This window comes from Bos taurus, chromosome 11, assembly GCF_002263795.3.
Source record: "Bos taurus isolate L1 Dominette 01449 registration number 42190680 breed Hereford chromosome 11, ARS-UCD2.0, whole genome shotgun sequence".
NCBI lineage: Eukaryota > Metazoa > Chordata > Mammalia > Artiodactyla > Bovidae > Bos > Bos taurus.
In genome coordinates, this window is record NC_037338.1 from 75,235,680 (window position 1) to 75,253,919 (window position 18,240).

The window sequence follows — 18,240 nt, forward strand, 5'->3', positions numbered from 1 at the left end:
TGTAGTTGCCATGTGCTGGGGGTGGGGGTAACAGAGAGTGATTACTAATGGATATGGTTTTTTGGCAGGGGGAACAGAGAAAGATTTCTTGCAGGACCATGCAAGGAGACAGGTGGCTTATGCCCCCAAACCCAAAACTCCCAGGCTTCTTTTTGAGATGATGAAAATGTTCTGCAAATAGATAGTGGTGATGGTTGCTTAACTCTGTGACTATTCCAAAAACCACTGAATTGTATAGTTTAAAAGGGTGAATTTTTCACATGTGAATTACATGTCAACAAAGCTGTTATTTTAAAAAATAACCATAAAAGAGGCTATAATAGCAACAACTAAGAAGTAAAGACTTAAAATAGGGCAGTAGTAGTAATAGAGAGGTAGGGCTTCCCTGATGGCTCAGATGGTAAAGAATCTGCCTGCAATGTGGGAGACCAGAGTTGCATCCCTGGGTTGGGAAGATCCCCTGAAGAAAGGAATGGCAACCCACTCCAGTATTCTTGGAATTCCATGGACAGAGGGGCCTGGCGAGCTGCAGTCCATGGGGTTGCAAATAGTCAGACAAACTGAGCGACTAACACTTTCACCAGGGAATGTAGGGGTTGAACTGAAGGGCTTGAAAGACTGATTTTTACTGCCAGGAATGCAAAGTCCCCAGGGCTTAAACCCTTAGGGGACGGGGCTGATGGATTCTTTGGTGTCTAGGTTTGCACTAGCAGCGTCTAGCTTCTCCAAGAGTGATGGAATTCTATAACATAGTAAGTAAAAACCTTTTAACAAAACTATTGCTTCTTCAGTCAGTTGTAAACAGGGATGGATAAAGCAGAGCATAAAATTGTGGCCTTGCCTTTATACTTTTCATAACTCAAAACATTTTTCATGCTGTCAATAGAATCTGCTGCCACTACTCATCAAGGTTATGTGTCCTGTGGGGGAAATAGGAGGACATGGTCCCTGCCTGTAGAGAGCATAGTGTTATTGACCTGGAGTGATCCACTCAAAGGCTGCGCTCACCTTTTATGAGGATAGATGCCGAAGGGACTTGCCAAGTGTTACCTAGAGGGCAGCAAAGCACAGGATTGTAAATTTTAGAAGATGACAACAGATTTTTGGGTTGTCTAATTTTTGCCATCATATGGAAAAGGCGGGCTTCTTGGTCCTCATTTTAGGTCCTCAAGTCCCCATTTAGCAGTTTGACCTTCTACTCCTTGGGTGACAAGGTCATGGTGTGCCCTCTGGGGTGGAGGATGGTGCAGCCAGTACCAGCATTGTTCTCCACTTTGCTTTACTCTCCCTGATTGGGGTTGGAAATCCTTAAGAGTTCACACAGAGTGAAGGCTCACAGGAGGAGTTTCAAATGAGCAGCAATAGTATCTTAGTCAGTGACCTTTTTTCTTCCCCTAACTCAAGTTTCCTGTGTGAAACCATAGTCTTCTGTGGAGGAAGCCAGTGTGCTACAAGGATCTTACCGGCCATTTCAAAAAACAATTGCTTCTAAAGAGGACTGGATTCGGCACAGAGCTAAATGCCTATCATATTCACAGAATTCTCTGTTTTCTACACAGGTTTCTGAGGTAGCTTGGGAAAGAGGAAGGAGCCTTAGTCTTAGAGCCATAAGAGCCACACAGTTGCAGACAGCCTTGAGGAGGCAGTGTGATGTAGCACAACCTCTCTGGAGGCCTTCTGAGCGGAGTTTGAATACTGATGTGCCTTAGACTGACTCTGCATCATGTCTGGAACCTGTGGTCTCACTGTCAGCAGGGATAACCATCCTCTGTAGGACTGTGATGAGTGTCAAATATAATAGTGTATGGAGAATACCTGGGGTCTAACTGTTACTGCACAAGTCACTCAAGTTTTTTGAGATTGTTTCCTCTTAAAGAGTGAAGATGAAGCCCTATGCCTTTTTGGGTAATTGACAGGATAACATGAGATAATGGATGCAATTATGTTATAAAATATATAATTAGAGAAGATCTTCACAAGGACCTTGGTAACCTATTCCAGAGTTTTGCACAAATAGATGTTTTCTTTTGTTGAACTAGAAGTTTTTCTTCTTTATTATTGTCTTTTTCATCTTCCTTGACCTTCCAAGAACATAGAGAAGTATTGGTGTTCATTAGTTTTATGAAAATCTTCATGTACAGAAAGATATAATCCATTCACTTCTAGCCTTTAGGTTTAAAAAAACAAAACAGTCTTGATTATTACTGGAAATCTATTTTCTTATTTATAATTCTTTGTTACATTGTTCTGAACCCTTTCTAATTTCTCCATTGTTTATGGTGTCCAAGATAGAAATGATCTTTGAGAATTTCTCAGGCTAAATATAGGGGAAAGATTATTTTCTGTCCTTCATTCCTCATTAAAAATATACATGTGTATCTATATCTTTATTATAAAAATAAGGTCATCACTTTATATACATTTTGGAAAAGAGAAAGAACATTGTCCACAATTCCATCAGCTCAGTGAATAGTAGTTTTATGACTATACATCTGGTCATTTTAATATACATATTTTACATATTTTTGTGTATATGTATATAGCTTATATATTATTATATACATATCTTATATAACAATAGTCATATACAAATATGAATCTCGCTCCCCTCCTTCTATAGGGCTTCCCTCATAGCTCAGTTGGTAAAGAATCCGTCTGCAATGCAGGATACCCTGGTTTGATTCCTGGGTTGGGAAGGCCCCCTGAAGAAGGGATAGGCTACCCACTCCAGTATTCTTGGGCTTCCCTTGTGGCTCAGCTGATAAAGAATCTGCCTGCAATGAGGGAGACCTGAGTTCAATCCCTGGGTTGGGAAGACCCTTGGAGAAGGGAAAGGCTACCCACTCCAGTATTCTGACCTGGAGGATGCCATGGATTATAAAGTCCATGGAGTCACAAAGAGTTGGACATGACTGAGCAAATTTCACTTTCACTTCCCCCTCTTCTAGTGTTTTCTAATTGTAGCTGCTGTCCAGTAGAATTACGAGGATTTGATGCTTTAAGTGCTCAGTATGGTGTCTGGCATCAATAAATGAGAGCTAGTTGTTACATGACCTTTTCCATGGTTCACGTTATTTCCTGATGGATGCCCAGAAATGGATTTATGGGTCAGGTACTCTTTAGGCTCTTGATACATGTCATCAGCCATGCTACTTTCTAAGAGCCATTTTAGTTTATGAAGCCCTTGGTGCTACCCAGGAGTTTCACTGCTCTTCACACGCCCTCCTCATCCCTGCCTTTTTTTTTAAGGTTTGGGAAGCTAATTTAGTAAGTAAAGATGTGACCTCATTATTTAAGTTTCATTATTTAATAATTATCAATGTTGAACTTTTTTATTATGTTTCCTCTTTGCAAGGTCTATTCATGACCTGTTTAACAGTTGGAATCACTTAACAGTTTCTAATTGAATCACACAGGTTTTTTAATAAAGATATTAATCCTTTGTTGTATGGACTACAAATATTTTTACTGTTTTCTTCTTTTTCAGCTTTGAATTTTTTAAAGTTCTCATGCACACACACACACACACACACACACACACGCTGTGATCCATTTCCTGTCTGTGGCTGTCACAATAAATTTCCTCACCATCCATGCCAGGTCTGATGGTAAGAGACTCTCCCCATGGTTACATGGACACCTGATAAGCAGATATACATGTCTTTCATGGTAAGTACACAGACTCTTCATAGACCCAGAGAAAATATTTCCTTTGATTTAGGCAAATAGAGTAGAGAAGGAATGAGGTAACAAACTATTGCTTGGTTTTTATAATGGATTATCATTTCAGCTCTTCATGATTGATATCTACCAGATATTCTCCATCCTTTCCTCTAGGACTGATGTTACTGAGGGACCAGGGCAGATATTTTTGGCAAGTGTATGGTCCACTCATCATAAGCTGTCAGCTGAGTTCTTTGAGGACTCCCAGATCCCCTATCCCAGCCCACCTTCTTCCGAATTTTTTTTTTTTTTCTTGCAAGGAGACTGTAGGTCTTGGTGAGATTTGGGGATTAAGGGTATGGGGTTCTTCATGTGAGTGAAATGCTGGTAAATCTGCCTTCTCCTACGAATCCATTAAATCTAAACGTTTTCCCTGTAAGAGAGGGAGCAATCCTGTCTGGTGCTCTATACTTTTGCCCTGGGCTTTGTATAGGTGTCCTTAGTAGAGCAAAGTCACTCTATTCAACAGATTAGAGAACAGCCTATGGTAGGACTGAAGAAGGCAGGGAGGCCACCCTGACTAGATTTTAGGATGGAAGGCACAGCTTGTTCTTCTGGAGGAGGTATTTTGTATCTCAGGCTGATGAAGTGGAGTTGCCATGTGGGTTTGGCACAGTCCTCCAAAAGGGTCTTGGGCACAAGAATCAGACCAGGGGAAAGCTAACCTTGAAGCTTTCAGTTGCACAGGTATAATAAGAGCACTTAGACTGGGGACTTCTCTGGTGGTCCAGTGGTTAAGATACCCTGCTCTCAGTGCAGAGGCCATGGGTTCAATCTCTGGTCAGGAAATTAAAGACCCCACACGCAGTACAGCCAAAAAAAAAAAAAAAGCATTTAAACTGAAGGGAGATCCTCAGAGTCAGTGCCAGAGTGTTTGCAAGTCCCTTTCAACTTTGACTTTAAGTGTCCTTGATTCTTGACTTTCAGCTCTATACATTCCCTCGCTAAGCAGTCCTATCTTTTCTGATCACCAAGATCTGCATTTGAGTCTATGGCAGAGCCCAGACAGCTGATAGGAGAGGCAACACAGGCCTGCACCGGGTTGCTCATCTTGGGGTCAAGGACGGTGGCACACAGAGGCATTCCATTGGCTTCCGAGTCTAGATCTATAAATATATTTATTATAATATAACAAGAACTTAACAATAAACATATACTATGTACAATACCATTACAGAGAACCCTGTTTTATATCATTCACAGAAATAGCCAGTTTTGCTCCAGTGTGATAGATGAGGAGAGAAACGGGATTTCAATGTCATCTGTGTTGAGTCTCGCTGACCACTAGCACCTCCTTTGGAGGCAGACGCTCACCAATGCTGACATCCGCCCTGCCCCAGGCAGTTAGACACTTGTGCTCCAGTCCTTGGGTTCACACTTGCACCCTGTTTGACATAAATACTTTAAATGACATACAACGTATGTAGTTTTGTGCTTATTACTTTTTTAAAAGAATAAATAATATTAAAAACTGCATAACGAAGCTTGGTATCTTGTCCAAGTGGGAGCCACCCTTGTAGTGCGAGAAGTTGATGCCCAACACTGGGACCTTGTGTCATCAAATACTGAAAGATGGAACGCGCGTCCTGTCCTTTTCTCCTTAGAAATGGTTTTCACGATGAGATGACGGCAAGTCGACTTCCCAGATATAAAAATGGTAAATGTGTATTTGGTACCAACTTCGACTCAACAGCGCAGCAGTGGCGGCCGCATCCTTCATGCCCTGGAATGGAAACTGGTCACCGTGTGAGGTTTGAGGGTCTGAGGACTAGCGGGAAGGCCTTTCTCTGAGCCACGGGGTGGCCTCCCCTCAGGGCTCCCCTTGCTCGGGTTAAGATGCTACTAGAAGAGCGGTTCCGCTCTTACCCGTCAGGTTTTGCCTGTCATGGCTCGTCTGAGAAGGCTGTCCCCATCCTGAGAGCTCTTTGTGGCAGGTGCCTTAATATATAGCTATAAATATCAAAAATAGTCTCCTGTGCTTTGTAGACATGTATTCTCCCCCCTTCCCTTCCAGCCTGGCCCGGGTCCTCAGCTTTACCTCATGGAGGGAGCTGGCCTGGTGTTGAGAGCCAGAACCGGTTACCTTCCGGAACAGTCATCTTTCCTTGACAATGCCTCCATGAGGCATGGCTTTTACAGGGCTGTCTGGGAGTTACTTTTTCTAAAAATAAAATGGGGGCTTTCACCACCCCAGCCCCCCAGGAGAGATCCTCTATTCTGCACATAGAAAAATTGGAGCAAATGCCCCACTCTGGCACTACCTACAAAGAGCTTTGGGAATTCCCACATTATCCCTCTTGAGGCCGCCTCCTTCTCTCGGTACTTAAAAATAGCCTTTTTGTTTATCAAGAAAATGCCTTGGAAATCTAAATAATTCATATTGGATAAGAGAAAGCTAGCACAATCACCTTGTCCTTCTCCAGCAAAAACACGGTAGAAAACCCTGTGAAGGGACAGACGGCTGTCCCCAGCTCTCCCCACGGTGGCCCTGCCCCAGTCACATCAGGCTCCACGTGGTGGCTGGACTTATCGACCCAGTAGGGACTGGTGGCCTCCTTGGCCTCATGTCCCCATAACGTAGTATTGTCCCTTGTTTTCCCTTGGCCACTGAAAGTGTAGATTTGTTAAAAACAAAAGTAGGAATCAAAGTGGTAAGGACACTTTGATCTTATTCCAAAAGAGCCTGACGTCTAATATTGTCAGAGGATGACTGATCTATGGTTGGCTGGGGGTCAAGCTTGCTCTGCAGGAAGGAAAAGACAGCTGCTCTCTCCCAGGTGGAAAGTTATGTGAGACTCCATTGCATGGGGCCAAGCGAGCGCCTCCGTTCAGAGCAAGTGCCCCTGCAGGAGCGCTGAGGCCTGGCTCGCTCACTGGGAGGGTTGTGGTTCCTGCTGCCTGGAGGCCACTCCTTCTTGTCCCCCCAAAGGCGAGGATGATTTCCTACATTCAATGTAGAGAGTATTCAAAATGTCCAGCGCAGTGAGTTCCTTGATTGGGTTGGTCGGCCTCTTATCGGTGTTGCTGAAAGTCGATCTTTGTGAGTAGCATTTGCCTCACCAGACGTGTCCACAGTCTTGGTGTGGGCTTTCCGCTGATGTCAGCCGCTTTGGATATATTTCTTTATTACGACACAGCCGTGTCTGAACACAGGGCAGGGCATGTGGGGGAGGAGGGTCCACGTGTTGGTTGCAGGCTCATAGGCTTCCATGTTGCCCAGGGCTGGCCCCTCACTGCTAACAATGCCTCCGGTTGCATAAATCTTGCCGTCAAGCACCACGGCGCTGTCAGAGAAAGCAGGGAGAGACTTAGCCATTGGGGATCCCCCCTGCGACCAGGAGACAGAGCCCTGTCCTGTTGCTGGCTGCCTCTCCCCTTTTGCAAAAGTACTATGGGATCTTGAGGACTTCCCTGGTTGTCCAGTAGCTAAGGCTTCATGCTCCCAAATGTGGGGGACCCAGTTTCAATCCCTGGCCAGGGAACTAGATTCCACATACTGCAACTGAAGACCCTGCATGACTCAAGGAAGACTGAAGATCCTTACATGCTGCAAGTAAGACCCGGTGCAGCCAAGTAAATAAATAAGTAAAAATAAATTTTAAGAAGAAAAAAGTCCTATGGGATCTTGCTGCTCTTCTTTGCCCTCTGACCTAACCTGGTATAAGAAAAACACCTCTCTTCCAGGACCAATCAGGATGCCACGCTATACTACCCTCCGGCTGCGGGTGACACTGATGCCTACTGGGTGGCCCGGGGCCTGTGCATCTGACTCAGATTGGCTGGGAGACTCTATGTACAGGTGCTCAGCTCAGGTCACGGGTCTCGACACAGCATCTTGGTGTTGCCAGGACAGAGCTTTCCTACCACTCAAGTCCAGCTGGAAACATGACTCACCAGAATGGTAGTAGACAGGGTGTAAGGAGCTAAACCATAACTGAGTATGGGCTACTCGAACAGGAATTTCACCCTGGCCGAGGGGCTCAGAGCCAAAGCTTGCTGCTGTGATTTCTTCACACATGTGACCTTGTGCTGCTGCCTGCATGTGGCCACCAGGGCCTAGTGTGCTCCCAGCATCACCATGGCGGCCCGGGTGCCTACCCTGTGGCACACTCACTGGCTGGGTCCTGCCGTCTCGGGCGGCTCCTTGCTCTTCCGCACTGAATCCCTTACTGTGGATCTCAGCTACCCCTTCACACAGATGGCCACCCCTGTGCTTCCAGTCCGAGTTCCCTCATCTCAGCTAATGGCTGTTTCTCTTGGCCATCCCCTGACATTGAGCAGATGCGCTTCCTAAGTCACCACCCATTTCTGAAAGCCTGAGAGCCTTGACACAACCTGTGTGTCTAGATTTCTTCCCAGATTCTGGAGCTCCCAGCCTTCTCTCTCACAGCTCCGTGCGGTCTGGGCCCTTCACGCTTCTCCCCCTGTGGCATATCCTGACCTTGCTTCCAGTGTAAGACTCAGCTTAAATCTCCCCTCAGGCGTCGTCTCTCCACACTCACTTTTACTCTCCAGTGAGGCATGGGAGTCCCCTCACCCACAAGGGGTGCCCACACCCTGACTGTCTTGATCACAGGACAATATTGTCAGAGTTACCATGGACATGGCCATCACGTAGGATGTGAAAGAGGGCTCAAGAACCGTGACATCATCATATTAACAGGAACTAGGCACTCATCTGGTCCAAGGGCCCATTTATAGCTAGAACTTCCCCAGAGAGAGGACGTTTTTTCCCTGAGGTCACATAACATGTTACTAGTGGATCGTCACTTTCCTGGCCATGCCAACAAACAGCGGGCACTCAGTAAATGCTTTTCCCACACTGAGGGCCAGGGGTCACCTCTAGGAGTCTTCAGGAAGGCTTTGTATGGAAAGGCTGCAAATGGAGTCTCTGGGACCCCTTTAGTTTCCTTATTCCTCTCAGTCCGGGGAAGGATGGGGCTGGAAGAGCACAGTGTGCACCTCACTGCCCAGAGTGGTTAAGGTTTGGGACCAGAGCATCCTAGGAGCCAGGCCACACTCTGACCTCTACCTCTCTCTTCCTGCGGGGTGGTCTGGTCTGGGTGTGTTTCTGCCCAGGCAGCTTCGGGGCTCCAGAGCAGCCGTGCCTTGTGCCTCACTGGGTCCAGCTCCAAAGATCCATCAGGATCATACGTGTCGTCAGGGCATAAACCACCGTCATCCCATGTAGGGTATCCATAGCTTGGGGTGAGCACTACCTCTCATCTGTGACCCAGCAGGCAGGCCTGAGGAGGGAAAACCTCACAACACCACCCTCTCCTCTCGCTGAGAGAAGGTGAGGCCTTAAGGACCCAGGGCTCTTGGAAGCCTTTCCTGTGCAGCTTTGATGTGGGGTGGTCTGCTGGAGCCCAAGGGTTGGGCTTCTGGGCCAGGGGCTGCCCTGGGGTGCTTTTCGCTCTGTTCTGCATGAACACCCACACCCACGGTGCTGCTTTGGCCTGGGCACCGCCTTGGTCACAGGATGGTGGTCCGTCATCTGCACCAACCCCTCCTGCTGTCCCTCCCCCTGACTTCCTTGCTTCCCGCCCCCTCACCTGCAGAACTGGCGAGAGTGATTCATGTTGGGGCCGGCCTTGATGTTCCCTTTGTCTGGGTCGTAGATGGTGGTGGCTCTGGCATAAGCCCCACCCAGGATGAAAACGAAGCCGTTGAGGGTGACGGCCGGAGCGTACTTGTTGTCTGCCGGGAGAGCAGGGCAAGGGACAGGTCAGGGTCCTCTGCTCGGCCTGCAGAGACCTCCAGCATCACTGGGTAGCCTGAGGACTGAGCTGGGGCCAGGAAGCACCTGGCACGGGCCAATTGGCCCTTTGTCTGGGTAGCAGGAGCTGCAGCTGCACCTAGGCTGGGGGTTCACCTCCCCACATTCCCCCTTCTGCCCCCCAGCCCAGACTTGGGTCTGCAGAACCCTGGGGCTCAGCTGGATATCTGGGCTTGGGATAGTGAGACTGAGTAAATCAATGGGGTGGGGCTGCTGCCCTGGTCTTGGGCTGAGGAGACAATTGGTTCTCACCAATCATCGGGGACTCGATGAAACTCCATGTGTTGGTCTGTGGGACGTAAGACTGGAGGACGCCCGCAGCTCGGCCTGCCTCGTTCACGCCCCCAAACACATAGATCTTCCCACCACACACGGTGGCTGCTGCTGAGTGCACTGCCTTGGGCAGAGGGGCTACCGCCTCCCATTGGTTGGTGATGGTGTCGTACCTGTTGAGAGAGGAGAATAGGCGCCCAGAATCAGAGATGGGCCTCGTGCAGGGCAGGGGCCCCAACCAAGGCAGCAGACATGGGGGAGCTCCACCGTCTTCTTTCTGCCCTGGGTGTAACTGGAGATCACAGAGTTAGGGGCACTTGGGGTGAGTCACTCAAGACCACCCAGAATTTTGCCCAACCCAGCCCTCTCTGCCTTCCTCCTGAACCTCAGGGAGCTCTTGTCTATCTGCTGAAACCTCTGTGCAGACTTTTATCTTCCTTCCTTTACTCACACTGGGCTCCCCAGCTTCCAGGCCCGCAGTCCTCTCTGTCCAGCTCAGTCCTGCTCTTTTCTTCTCCAGTCCTGCACTGGGCATCTCCCATGGACTGAAATATACCCACCTGTGACCTGATGCTGGGAGGGATTGGGGGCAGGAGGAGAAGGGGACAACAGAGAATAAGATGGCTGGATGGCATCACCGACTTGATGGACATGAGTTTGAGTAAACTCTGGGAGTTGGTGTTGGACAGGGAGGCCTGGTGTGCTGCAATTCATGGGGTCGCAAAGAGTCGGACATGACTGAGCGACTGAACTGAACTGAATTGAACTGATGGACTGAAAACTGGGGAAATAGTGGCCTGGCCCAAAGAAGAACATGGGAATAGAAGGAGAGGTGAACTGAGACAGTGCAGTGTGAATCACTGTCTTAGTTTGGGGAGTTGCCTAGGATGCCTCAGGGTGTCTGGGCAGAGGGGGCACTACTCATAGGATAGGCAACCAAAGTTGGGAAGGTTTGGGAAGGAGGATGAGTTTGTCTTTTCTTCCTGAGGAGTTTAAAGTATCTGCGGGTAGGAATTTGGGGATGTGCAGGGGCAGTCAGTATTTTGGTCTGGATTAAATATTCAGCTTTGGGATCATCAGCATGTAGATGGAAATTGAAGGCAAGGGGGTTCACAGGGAATATGTGTGGTGAAGATGGGCTGAGGACACTGGGGAGATGCCAGCCTATAGAGGGGAGTTGAGAGGGGTCTGAGAGGAGTGGTGGTGTGACAGAAGACAAAGCTGCAGCATGGCGGATGTGATGGGAGGTCAGGAAGTCCCCAGCAGGTCACTGGTGGTGTGTCGAGGGCACATGATGTGAAACAGGAAGTGCAGGGTTATTTGTGTATGGAGGAGGAAGTGGGAAGCCAGGCAGTGGAAATGGCTGGTGGAGACATCTCTTGGGTGAAAATTCACTGGGAAGATGGGCCAAGAATGTGGGACTTAGAAGGGACTGCTAAGAGGTATTGTCCGTGATATGCTGATAAACTGTAAAAACCAGGGAAGAAAGTCCTGGTGTGTAGCCTTTGCTGATTTCTGTGATGTAAATTCATGACTGATTTCAGGCTACCAATAGGACATCACTGACTGTGAGGCTGGGAAGAAAGACCGAGAAGCACCCCAGGACACAGAATCTCCTTCACATACAGAGGCAGTGGACACATAGAGTACAGGCAGCGGTAAAATGGAGTAAAAAATTAGATAGTGGTGAGTTTTGAGTATGAATTGCCTTTGTTTTTAAATTAGTTCTAAGTTTATAAGACAAGTTTTATTTTTTTATTTTATTTATTTGCCACATGGCTTGTGGGTTTGCAGGATCTTAGTTCCCTGACCAGGGATTGAACCTGTGCCCTCAGCAGTGAAAACATGGAGTCCTAACAACTGGACCACCAGGGAATTCCCTATATGACTTAATTTTTAATAATATTTGTAGCTAACAATTGACATGCAGAGTTCCTGAAGATTTAAGCATGGGCTCCCATGAACCAGTATGAACCAGCTCCAGCACAGCACAGGTTTTGTTTTACTTTTGGAGGGGAGGTTTGATTGTGTCTACATGCTAATAGGAAGGAGCCAAGTGGATAATGAAAGATGAGTTATATATGAGAAAAAGGGGAGAGCTGGTGATCAGGGGCTCCTGGCACCTGGATGCAGATTGGATCCACAATGGAAAGGAAAGTGGTGGCCATTTAGGCATGAGGGAGGAAGTCAAGGATGGCATGAGTGTCAAGGTAGACGCAAGAGTGATGGCAGGAAGAGGATAGAGTTCTTGATTGATGGCTCCAATTTCTCTGTGAAGCAGGAGTCAAGTATTGAAGGAGTCTGCAGGGTAAGAGCCTTGAGGGGAGAAATGAAGGTGGGAGACACACGCTGTCGAGAGTGGGAGAAGCGGTTGACAAGGGACACTCGAAAAGATGCCCTGTACTGTGAAGATCCAGTAGAGACTGGAAGATTTCAATTCATAGTGGAGCCAGTCTCCAAGATCATGGGATTTTCTCATGCAATCAGCCCTAGGGGGCAGGTGTGGAGATGGTAAAGGGTTGGACTGAACAGATCTGCAGGATGTGTGGTGCAGGACAAAGTGGCAAAGTCAGAGGATGGAGACGTGATGGAATGTGAGTTCCAGGCAGGACGGGGGAAACCATGAGAACAGGTAGCAGCTGATGGCAAGAGTAGACTTGGTGTTGAGCAGACTGGCCACTGAACTGGGATTGGTGAGGTCTTTCTTCCTGGGGAAGCTGTGTCTGTCCATTGTTCCCTGAGGGCTGCTCTCACAAGCATTCTCTCTGGATCTTTCATTCACAGCTCACAGTTCACTGTGCTTTGGAGGTCTCTGGACCCAGGGCGGGACCTCCATCATGGGCTTGCTGCACCGCCACATGGGATTCCCCCAGGACACCTTTCCTGGGAGGCACACTTTTCCTGTGAGCCTCCTGGGGGCACGAGTCATTGCACAGTCACAGCTCTGTGACCCAGGAAGACAGTCCTTCCTCCAGGTGCCCCTGGCTGTGGAGACATCCAGCTTGCACAGACTTTGGGATTTGAGAAGAGGCTCCAGCACCTTGAAGGGCAGCAGGAGCTGATTCAACGAAGGCCCAAACGAACGATATGTGGCTAATGGGAGATGGAATAAATAGGAGATATGCCTTTTGGGACAGTGTCAGAAGTTTGGATATCTGTTTTTTAAGTCAATGTGGCAGAGATCCAAAGAGCTCCTGCATAAGGAGCTGGGAGACAGTGGAAGGTTATGTGGCTGTTAGTCTTCAGGCTTTCGGTACAATGGCACCTTCCACCAAACGCAATGTTCTCGTTATTCCAGGTGGCTGATTGCCAAGCCACCAGCCCTCCATCAACTCAATCTGTCAGCTTCCTGCTTGGGAAGGATATGCTAATGACATGCAAATAACCCCGCGGAGTGAGGCACTCCGCTATCATTTATCCAGTAACCACAGCTACTGCAATATATGGCCATAACGTATTAGACCCGGTTATTTATATAATGATATAATACAGGTTTGTCTATGACACTGTTGTTTTAATCTATAATTATATAATCTTGCTCGAGTCCTGTAATGCCGTAATGTAATGTAATTATCATGTGCCATACATCTCATTCATTATCGATTTGTACCATTAGTGCTTCCTGGGGAACAAAGTGTCTTCATGTCTGTCCCCGTTCCCCTGACCCTCCTGTCACCCAGAAGTTTCCGTCATCGCCACTGTGTGAAGATTGACCAAAGGAGATCCAGCCCTGTTCCCTGGGAAGCTGTGGGCATCCCTCCATGTACCCTCCTCCCAGGGGTCTTCAGGTCTGCATCCTGTCCCTACAAGGACAGTTAACAGATACCAGTGGGCTGGGGAAGGGGCTCAGGGCACCATGCCCTGGGCTGCTCCTCGATCTCCAGGGGTCCCAGGGGGGTCTTGTTCCTTCTGTTCCCCAGCTGATGTTTCATAGCAGAACAAAGGCTGAGCCAGCCACCAAGGCAGTCTGATATCGGCTGCTCCCGAGCATTGGAGCACTGCTCCTGGGCCCGATGGGAGTGGAGCCTGTCCCCGCTCTTGGTGCATTTGATCCTTGAACAAATCCCTGTATTTATCAACAAGTATAAGTTTGCAAAATGAGTAATCAGCATCTTAGGAGATTAAAAATAGCTGACAAAAGCAAGACAGGATGACAGATCTAGCTCAGTTTACTCCTACATAGAAAATGTCTCCTTTTCATGTGTTTATAGTGGATGACAAACGACTGGAAGCTGGTGCTTCTGGAAAGCTTGGGGCTTGATGGGCGTGCAGTGGGTCCCACAGAAGGCTGTCAGCACCAGGGCTGACCCAGGTTCAACAGCAGTATTAATATCTTCATAATCACACAGGGATTCCCCATTATCTCCAAATCAATATGACAATTAAATGTTACTGAGCCATCTCTGGGCTCCACTTGGGGGAGTTAAAAGCCCACAGTGAACATCCAGAGCCTGTGTCACTCTGAATCTGTCTCTGCTGTAACATTTGTCAAATGTCCAATTAGCCACCAAGGGGAAAAAGACAAATTGAGGGGTTTGTGTGACTCCACAAGCAATAAGCTGTCACAGGGGGGAAGATGTGCTTTCCGTGGGAGTCAATGTTGTAGGCCAGGATGGTGGGCTAGGCTGTGGGATCCTGTGAGTGTGCTCAGTCATGTCCAACTCTTTGCAACCCTTTGGACTGTAGCCCTCAGGCTCCTCTGTCCATGGGATTCTCCAAGCAAGAATACTGGAGTGGGTTGCCATGCTCTCCTCCAGGGGATCTTCCTGACTAAGGGATCAAACCCAAGTCTCCTGAGGCTCTTGCATTGCAGACAGACTTTACCTGCTGAGCTGTTTTAGAAGCCCCTAGGGTGTGGGAAGAACATGGGAAAGGACTCCAGTAATCTTAGCTGTGAACCCCCTGGGCTGAAACTGGAGGCCAGCTCAGACAAACTTGCCACTCTCTAGGTCACTAGATCCTGGGAAAGCAGGTCTGCACTGCTGACTGCTGCTGACTCACAAAGCTGCTGGAGCTCTTCCTGCAGCTTCTCTCCAAGGTATCTGTTGCTCAAAGACAAAGACTATTTCTACCCGGAAAAATGCCCTCCTCTGGCCTCTGGCCCTCCTGCCTGTGCCAGATCCCTGTTCTAGGTGAGGCCAGATTTGAGGAAGCCAGCCCAGGACTTCCAGCAGAGGGCAGGCTTTATACACACGACTTCTGTAGAGAGTTCTAGAGAATTGGCCAGGCCTGTGTGCAGTGACCCTTTCCTGTGTTATTACTACAAGCAGATTTCCCAGGATGTGTGGGATGGAGGGAGGAAGGGACTGTCCCTGGGGTGTCACCTCCGCTTGGTAGGGACATGGCAGTCACATTTGGATGATGGTTCCAGCTTAGCCCTGCATACATGCTCAGTCATGTCTGACTGTTTGTGACCCTATGGATGGTAGCCCACCAGGCTCCACTGTCCATAGCATTCTCCAGGCAAGAACACTGGAGTGGCTTGCCATGTCCTCCTCCAGGGGATCTTCCTGATCCGGAGACTGAACTTGCATCTGCCTGTGTCTCCTGCAGGCAGGATATTGTGTGCTATAGGCGGATTCTTTACCCACTGAGCCACCTGGGAAGCCCCTCGCTTAGCCTGATATCCCAGCACATCTCTGGGCTGCTGCTTCCAGTCCTAGTAAGCTCCCTAATTGCCTGGTCAGGACAGCAGCAGGCCCACCCTGAGCTTTTTCACCACTGGATCTCATGCCTCCAGCTTGTTTGTCCCCCTGATTGGGACAAGAGTGCCCTGTCTCGGTGACTGGGCAGCTTGTCACTCTTCCTGCTTCCACCCTACCATCCCGATTCTTCTCCCTCTGCTGGGCAGGAAGAGCCTGGACAATGGCCTTTAAATGTCCAGCCTCCAGTGGGTCTTAATTGGGTAGGGGTTGAGGAGGAGAAGCAATGTGCATTTTAACTCTTGGGGGACATTAGAGGATGCCCATGTCATGACCTTGGCCTCATTACCTCTCCACGTGGTCCACGTTGCCTGCCACGCCGAGTCCCCCGAGGGTATAAATCTTCCCGTCGTATACAAGGCTGTTGTGCCGACAGCGGGGGACCGTCATCCTGGAGACGAGGTTCCAGTTATCGAGCAGGGACATGTAGCACCAGACATCGGCCAGCGTCACCCCTGATTCCATCCCACCTGTGGGCAGTACGGGAGGGAGGTCCAGAGAGTGGGCAGGGAGTGAGGAAAGGCCCATGGCCGGGGGGCCCAGCCCCAGGGGCAGGAGGAGGCTTCACGTGCAAAGTGGACACTTCTGGGCCTTGTGTCTTCCTTAGCCATGGTGTGGGGAGAGGACCCCCGGGGAAGTCTGTGCCCTGTGCCCAGCCCAGCCCTGAGGGGGCCTCACCTGAGAGGTAGATGTTGTCCCCGGCACTCACTACACTGAAGAACTCGCGGTCATAGAAAGGCAGTGAGGCCAGCGGGTACCACTTGTTGTTCTGTGGGTTCCAGCAGGTGACAGCCACCAGCGAGCGCTGGGTCATCCCCACCATCTGACGGCCCCCCACCAAAACGATGACCTCGGCCACACCTGCAGGGACACGGAGGGGCACCCTTGGGACAGCCTGACGCAGTGTCAGCATCTGTGCCTGTTGCCTCCTGGGGGAACCCACCCAGAGTTGGGCTGACGACAGGGCACCTGCCTTGGGGGGTTTGGGGCAGGTCCTGCCATACCTGCGGAGAGGCGGGGCCGCGTTCGGGGCGTCTGCATCTCCTGGCGGGCGTGGGGCAGCATGTGGTAGCGTTTGGCCTCGTTGACCAGGTCCCGACACGCTTCTGATGACTTGATCAGCTCCTCGTTGTCCACCACGTTGAGCAGGTAGCTGGGGTGAATGAACGGGAGGCGGACCACCGCCAGCAGCTCCGCTGCATACTGCGAGTTCAAGGAGACACGGGATCTTCTTAGATCATAAGGTGGTACCACCTCATGTGAGTCGTATTGAGAAGGGAGAAAGGAGGGATGTGGGGCTGAGTGCAGGGATAATTCTCATCTGCATTTGGCTTGGGAGTGCCGACCCTGCTCACCCCAGCCAAGATAGAGATCGTGGGAGCTCCCAGCAGCTGGAGGCAAGAAGGGAACCCAGGGAGAGGTCTCCGCGCTGGGGCTGACCCTGGGGTGGACCACCCTTTGGTCTCTTGAGCACCTCCTTCCTGCCTCTTCCTCCCAGGTCATGGGCCTCTGTTTCATACCAGGCTGCAGGGGACCAAATGAGGATTCTGATCCTCAAAAAGGTGTGTGTGGGGGCAGAAACTCAGGAACAGGTGGGAAGGCCCGGGAGAGCTGATTGTGATCATTAAGCTTGCAAGTCATGACCATTCCAACCTGTGCCTCTCCCCCTCACCAGCAAACCCCTGGAGTGGCACCCCATTGGACCCCACCCCTGAACTGAAGGCTTTTCACTGACTGATTTGAATCCCCCTCTTGTCTGGCAAACTCTTTGCTCATCGCTGTAGTTTCAACAAACAAGTATTGGTGACCACTCTATGCCATTCACTGAGTTTGTTTTTGGGGATGCAAAGGCCAGTACGACCCAGTCTCTGACCTCCAGGTGTACACAGTTTCGTGGCGGGGAGAGGATCCATCACATCAAAGGACTCTTCCCAAAGAAGAGTCTATGAGGGGTGGTGGGGATGTGGGAGAGGAGGCTCCCCAGAGTGAGCGATGTCTGAGCCTGCTGTGGAAGGATTGCTGACTTCTCCAGGCCTAAGGTGAAGGACAGGGAGGCCATTCAAAGCACACACAGAGGCACTGGAGTCTGAGAGAGCATGGTGGTGCATTTGGAGGGACCTCTGGAGCTTATTGGGACTCCCCTGGTGCCTCAGCAGTAAAGAATCCACCTGCAGTGCAGGACATGTGAGTTCGATCCCTGGGTCTGGAAGATCCCCTGGAGGAGGGCATGGCAACCCACTCTAGTATTCTTGCCTGGAAAATCCCCTGGACAGAAGAGCCTGGCAGGCTACAGTCCATATGTGTCTAGCAGAGTTGGACACGACTAAAGCAACTCAGCATACACACGGAGTTTTTTCTTGTTGGATGCAGAAGCCTTCCATTGAGGGGTTGGGTAGCAGACAGGGAGAAACAAGACTGGAGAGGTGAGCTGGGTTCTGGCCTCTGCTGACCTCAGGCTTGGCTTGCTAAGGGCTGTGTAGTGCTTCCTGCAGAGTGGATGAGGGCACTCATGAGGAGTTTAATTTTTTTAATTTTAAAAAATTTTATTAAAATTTTTTCTTTGGCCACACTGCTTGGCATGTGGGATCTTAGTTCTCGAACGAGGGATGGCCCTGCATCTCCTGCAGTGGAAACGTGGAGTCCCAACCGTTGGATCACTAGGGAATTCCCTCATGGGGGTTTTATTTATTTTTTTTTTTCCTTCTCTGACTCTTGACTCTTCTGCCTCCTTCTTTCCCTTATAGGGACTGTTAGGATTCCATT

General features: G+C 49.5%; 1 protein-coding gene across 2 annotated transcripts in view; it reads right to left on the reverse strand.

Annotated features, from left to right (window-relative positions):
• Nucleotides 1-4,822: 4,822 nt before the first annotated feature.
• Nucleotides 4,823-18,240, reverse strand: part of KLHL29 (kelch like family member 29) — a 332,208-nt gene continuing 318,790 nt past the window's right edge. For both annotated transcript variants that reach the window (NM_001164494.1, XM_005213022.5), the window contains 6 exons: nt 16,482-16,680; nt 16,156-16,338; nt 15,767-15,947; nt 9,755-9,948; nt 9,279-9,423; nt 4,823-7,007 (listed from right to left, as the gene is read on the reverse strand). In NM_001164494.1, coding sequence (NP_001157966.1) covers nt 6,824-7,007; nt 9,279-9,423; nt 9,755-9,948; nt 15,767-15,947; nt 16,156-16,338; nt 16,482-16,680 — 1,086 coding nt within the window. In that variant the 3' untranslated portion in view covers nt 4,823-6,823. The remainder of the gene's footprint in view (nt 7,008-9,278; nt 9,424-9,754; nt 9,949-15,766; nt 15,948-16,155; nt 16,339-16,481; nt 16,681-18,240) is intronic.